Source organism: Ailuropoda melanoleuca, chromosome 14 (assembly GCF_002007445.2).
Source record: "Ailuropoda melanoleuca isolate Jingjing chromosome 14, ASM200744v2, whole genome shotgun sequence".
Taxonomy (NCBI): domain Eukaryota; kingdom Metazoa; phylum Chordata; class Mammalia; order Carnivora; family Ursidae; genus Ailuropoda; species Ailuropoda melanoleuca.
This window is the reverse complement of record NC_048231.1, coordinates 83135746-83141745: the sequence shown is the minus strand read 5'-3', so window position 1 is coordinate 83141745 and position 6000 is coordinate 83135746. Positions and strand designations below refer to the sequence as shown.

The 6000-nt window shown below is 53.4% G+C and overlaps 1 protein-coding gene across 2 annotated transcripts in view; it reads right to left on the bottom strand.

The window, feature by feature from the left end:
* MAPK4 (mitogen-activated protein kinase 4) overlaps positions 1–6000 on the bottom strand; it is a 152743-nt gene that overhangs the window by 14383 nt on the left and 132360 nt on the right. Inside the window, exons 1-2 of one of the 2 annotated variants that reach the window (XM_034642435.1) lie at positions 4086–4249; positions 2455–2616 (exon numbers count right to left, since the gene is read on the bottom strand). In XM_034642435.1, coding sequence (XP_034498326.1) covers positions 2455–2616; positions 4086–4143 — 220 coding nt within the window. In that variant the 5' untranslated portion in view covers positions 4144–4249. Of the gene's footprint in view, positions 1–2454; positions 2617–4085; positions 4250–6000 lie in introns of those variants that run through there. The other variant, XM_034642436.1, reaches the window with a different exon arrangement.

Here is a 6000-nt window from a genome sequence, read left to right as displayed (position 1 = left end):
CTTGTTTCCATATTAGGTTTCCTCAGCAGATTTGTCACTTGTGACACCTTTACTTCGTAGAGTAAATGGAGCGTAGAACTGATGCCTTGATATTATAGTCTCAGGGCCTGTCTTCCTCGTCCTGCCCTGACGGCTATGTCAGCTGCTGAGGGACACAGTCACCCAGGCTGCCCTTTGAGCCTCTCTGGGGCTACTGCCAGACAGACACTCTGCGTCTTCCCAGGCCTGTGGGGCCTTGGATGTACAGCAGAGGGAGGGACTGCAGGTCACCATCCGGCTCTCCTGGGTGGGTGGGCTTGGTGCCCTCCCCCCACCCGTATTTCATTTCAGGGACCCCTCATTCTCCAAAAGCCAGAGGTCAGCTGGAGACATCTTTTCAAGGCCAACTTTTCAAGGCCAGAGGCTGGTGAGAGAATTTTGGTTGGAACTGAGTTTTGGTTGGAATTAAGTTTTGGTTGGAGTTGAGTTTTGGCTGGAGTTGAATTGGCACGTCAGGAGGGTGGAGCAAGCCTGGCTTTAGTGAACACCTGTTCAGCTACAGGACCGAGTCCAAACTCATCGGCCTCCTAGCCCTTCTCACCTCTCCAGCCTCACCTCCTACCAACAGGACGTGTCCTGCTGATCTGGGTCCTCACCGTGTCTCCCCGGCCAGCTTCTCTGTCCCTCTCCGCTCCCTCCCTCTCCCCTAAATACCAGGAGGTCTCACTGGCCCCTTAGGATGTGTTCCTTAGTCTTTGTTCTCGCCCCTGGTCAGTGTTCCCCCGTCTTCCCAGCGAGAGCACCTCTCGTGTCTCTGAAATGCCATCTCGAGCACGGTGGTGGCTTAATACACGTCGGGGGATGCTGCTGACAACAGCGAGGAGCTTTATCTCCTATCAGGACCAACTCTGATTTTGCTGAGACACAGTGCACCACTCTGACTGACAGCCAAGTTGCCAAGGGGCTGCTGTGTGTCTGGTTGCTTGGGGGAGGGCACAGGGTGACACGTCCCTGATCCAGAATTCCTGAGAGGTGAATGCACCTGTTGTCTCGTGGTGGGATTTCTGCAGGGTCCTAGGACTCAAATACAGATGGGCTGAGTCTTCATTGGTGGTGAATCAAATGATCCCTCCTCCCCTTTAATGCAGAGAAAACTGAGGCAGCTTACGATTGAGTGGGGATCATGGCTAAGGACGCTGTTAGAAGACCCTGGTGGTCCAAGTTCTTGGTTTCTTGATGGTCTCATTCGTAATAATGGACACAAAGTGGCGTGGAATAAATACCTTTTTCACTGCCTCCTGCAGCGACCTGGGGCTGTGGGACTAAGTTCTGGCCAACAAAACACGAGTGGAGGTGAGGTGTCCAAATTCTGGCTCACAACCTTAAGGGCAAGCAGACCTGCCCTCCTTCCCCACCTTCCTCCAGGTCGTAAGGGCAGTACCCTACGACGGCTGAACAACAAGAAGGAAGGGGCCTGGGCCCCTGGACGACTTTGTGCAGCAGGCTCACTGCCTTGGCCCTGGACTGTCTGCTTTGTGATTATTATAGAAGACAGAAATAAACTTCTTAACAACTTCTTTCTTGAATAAGAAATAAATCTTATTTAAGTCATTAAGAATTTGGATCTCTCTTATAATTGGCTGAACCTGTATCCTACCTAGTGTAAGTAGGGGTCTCCTAAGGAAGCCTCTGGCAGGTATGAGGCCCAGGGATAACGTTAACATTTTATTTAAAGATTTTATTTATTTATTCATTTGAGAGAGAGACAGAGCTTGAGCAGGGAGTAGGGCAGGGGGAGAGGGAGAAGCAGACTCCCCACGGAGCACGACATGGGGCTCAACCCCAGGACCCTGAGATCATGACCTGAGCCGAAGGCAGATGCTTCACGGACTGAGCCACCTGGGTGCCCGTAATGTTAACATTTAAGACTACAGAGCAACTATCCTACGCCCAGGGCTTTACGCACTCTATTTTATTGCCTGTCACAATGTCCCCATGTGACATGTATCACTGTACCCACTTTACAGTTAAGGAAACTGAGGTGCAGAGAGATTAGGAAACTTACTCAAGACCCAACAGCTACTCTCCAATGCAACTGGGAATTGAGTCTGGGTCTGGGTCTCATGCTCAAAAAATTCATGTTCTCTGCACCACATCATCAAGGGGAAGAAGGGAAAGGGAGATGGAGGAGGAGAGGGAGGAAGGCAAGTGAGGAGATGAGAAAGAAAAGGAAGCATAACGGGTGGACTCTGGCGGACCACCACGCACTGCCTTGAGGGCTGCCTGACGGCCGAACTCCGGGCCAAACATCGCTCCGTCTGGAAGTAGCTAGGGCAACTTCTGCCACAGTGGAGCGGCCTGGCTTCTCTGTCTAGGAACGGTGCTCGGTCCTTCTGGAAGGGGACCTCCCGCCCGGCACCCAGGTGAAGGCAGAGCGCAGCCTCGTGGACGCCAGCCCGCTGCGGGCAGAGGTACCTTCGCCGTTCACTTCGGGGAGCAGATGGCGCAGCGGCCTCTTCACCTCCCAGCTGCCGCTGACGAACGAAGGCATCACCCGGAGCAGCTCCTCCTTGTCCTCCTCCCGGATCACGGGGATGGTCTCCAGGATGAGCTGCATCTGCTCCAGCTCGTGAGCCCCTGGGGAGCCAAATACCAGATGGTTAAGTGTGTTGCCCAAGTGGCTGGGGTGGTGGAAGCCTCTGGGAGGCCTGGGGGGCGCACAGGACGGTGGGAGCGGCATCGGGCTGGGGGCCGAGGGACCTGGGTTCTGGTCTTCACTCTGCCACTGACTTGCTGTGTGACCGTAGGCAGGGTGCTTGCCGCCTCTGGGGCGTGGCTTTGTCAAATGTCTCTGCCTCTGGAATGGAGTCATTTGATACAGACTGAGCCAGCCAGAGCGAATGGGACAGGAACAGCTGGGCCCAAGACTTCCCAAGTCCTCCTTGCCAGACGCCTCTCCGCATGTTCTTTACCAGGCTGGGAAAGGAAGTGATTTTAAAACCAGGACCGAGCCTCACCTTTTGGTTTCCAATCAGGAGGCTCGTCATGAGCAGGGGTACAATCAGAAATAACCAACCGGCTCTGGAATGCATCCTGTGCTCCTTCGGGCAGAGGGAGCAGGACAGGCTATGCCAGGTCTGCAGAATTAGCATCCTGGGACAGGACGGAGCCAGGCATTTATTTACTCCTTTGCTCCTTCACTCCTTCCCCAGATCGTGACTTACTGAGCACCATCTCTCTGCCGGGCAGCAGGCTGGACACTCGTGCATAAGATGCTTTAGTCTTTATGAGTCTCAGGAATGCAACTTGTCTTTGCTGCCCGAGCACGGACTCTCTGTCAGCGGTGGCCCTGCTGGTGGCAGTCAGGTCTCTCCTCGCTGTCCCCCTCGACTTCCAGGCTGTTCTTAATCCCAATGCTTCCATTTTCCCTTTTTGCTTGATAGCCTTTCCACTTACTTCTACCAGTTTAAATCCTTAACCAAGACTTTCTATCTTCGAGAAGTCCCCAGATTCATCTAGCTGCTCAGAATGCCCTCCCCTTACCACCAATTCCAATCTGCCAGAAGCTGATGGCCTATGGTGGGGCTCCTCCGTGTCCCCCAACGACTCCCCGTGTAGCACCAAGCGGACATGAATGCTGGGATGCTGCCCCCAGCAGCTCAGGCTCTGTTCTGAAGTGGTCCCTTCGGCCTCCCCTGTGTGGGCTCATGGAGGGTCAGTTCAGGGACTCTGGGAGCCCCTTGTGGGGTCCCCGCTCCAAATCAACACTCCAGAATGACTGCTCACAAGGGCAGGGAGAGAGGAGGAAGGAGCTGAAAATGTAGGATGGATGTTTCCAGCATCAATCTAAGGTGCTTGAATAGAAGTAGTTACTTGATTTTGAAAGTTCTGCCCTCAAAAGGCTATTTCCAGTATTTTGCCAGAAATGATAAGGGGCCTCCAAGTAGGTCCATAAAGTCCTACAGGTCATTTTAAAGAGAAAGACCAGGATGTTTTGTGATTAGCATGGGTTTTTTTGTGTGTGGGGTTTTTTTTCTTTCAATCAGTTCTCTCTTTTTATAGAACACCACCAGAGGAGAAGGACGATGGCGTGGTTAGTGTCTTACCAGCGAAGAGCATTCTCCCCGTGAGCATCTCGGCCAGGATGCAGCCGGCGGCCCACATGTCGATGGCTTTGGTGTAGTTGTTCGGAGACAGCAGCAGACGCGGCGAGCGGTACCACTTAGTTACCAACCCTTCCGACAGATAACCCTGGAAGACAAAACCCCCGGTTCCGATGGTCAGCCACGTGCAGATATACCCTCTCTCCCAAGTGCTTCCTTGTTTCTTTCCACCTGAAGACAGCACTCTGTCCAGGATCCTTCCACTCTGGAGCCTTTCCTGAAGCCCAGGGGTTCTCCTCTGGGGATGGGGAGGCAAGATACCAGTATTTCGGGAGGAAGCCTTTCCCATCCCAACTTGATGTAACTATGCAAAACAAATTCGCCCTCATCTAGTCAGAAGATGGACACACAGGAGCCAAACTCAAGTTCATTACCACCATCAACAGAGTAATGATGAGAACCTGGAATTNGTCCTCCTCCCGGATCACGGGGATGGTCTCCAGGATGAGCTGCATCTGCTCCAGCTCGTGAGCCCCTGGGGAGCCAAATACCAGATGGTTAAGTGTGTTGCCCAAGTGGCTGGGGTGGTGGAAGCCTCTGGGAGGCCTGGGGGGCGCACAGGACGGTGGGAGCGGCATCGGGCTGGGGGCCGAGGGACCTGGGTTCTGGTCTTCACTCTGCCACTGACTTGCTGTGTGACCGTAGGCAGGGTGCTTGCCGCCTCTGGGGCGTGGCTTTGTCAAATGTCTCTGCCTCTGGAATGGAGTCATTTGATACAGACTGAGCCAGCCAGAGCGAATGGGACAGGAACAGCTGGGCCCAAGACTTCCCAAGTCCTCCTTGCCAGACGCCTCTCCGCATGTTCTTTACCAGGCTGGGAAAGGAAGTGATTTTAAAACCAGGACCGAGCCTCACCTTTTGGTTTCCAATCAGGAGGCTCGTCATGAGCAGGGGTACAATCAGAAATAACCAACCGGCTCTGGAATGCATCCTGTGCTCCTTCGGGCAGAGGGAGCAGGACAGGCTATGCCAGGTCTGCAGAATTAGCATCCTGGGACAGGACGGAGCCAGGCATTTATTTACTCCTTTGCTCCTTCACTCCTTCCCCAGATCGTGACTTACTGAGCACCATCTCCCTGCCGGGCAGCAGGCTGGACACTCGTGCATAAGATGCTTTAGTCTTTATGAGTCTCAGGAATGCAACTTGTCTTTGCTGCCCGAGCACGGACTCTCTGTCAGCGGTGGCCCTGCTGGTGGCGGTCAGGTCTCTCCTCGCTGTCCCCCTCGACTTCCAGGCTGTTCTTAATCCCATTGCTTCCATTTTCCCTTTTTGCTTGATAGCCTTTCCACTTACTTCTACCAGTTTAAATCCTTAACCAAGACTTTCTATCTTCGAGAAGTCCCCAGATTCATCTAGCTGCTCAGAATGCCCTCCCCTTACCACCAATTCCAATCTGCCAGAAGCTGATGGCCTATGGTGGGGCTCCTCCGTGTCCCCCAACGACTCCCCGTGTAGCACCAAGCGGACATGAATGCTGGGATGCTGCCCCCAGCAGCTCAGGCTCTGTTCTGAAGTGGTCCCTTCGGCCTCCCCTGTGTGGGCTCATGGAGGGTCAGTTCAGGGACTCTGGGAGCCCCTTGTGGGGTCCCCGCTCCAAATCAACACTCCAGAATGACTGCTCACAAGGGCAGGGAGAGAGGAGGAAGGAGCTGAAAATGTAGGATGGATGTTTCCAGCATCAATCTAAGGTGCTTGAATAGAAGTAGTTACTTGATTTTGAAAGTTCTGCCCTCAAAAGGCTATTTCCAGTATTTTGCCAGAAATGATAAGGGGCCTCCAAGTAGGTCCATAAAGCCCTACAGGTCATTTTAAAGAGAAAGACCAGGATGTTTTGTGATTAGCATGGGTTTTTTTGTG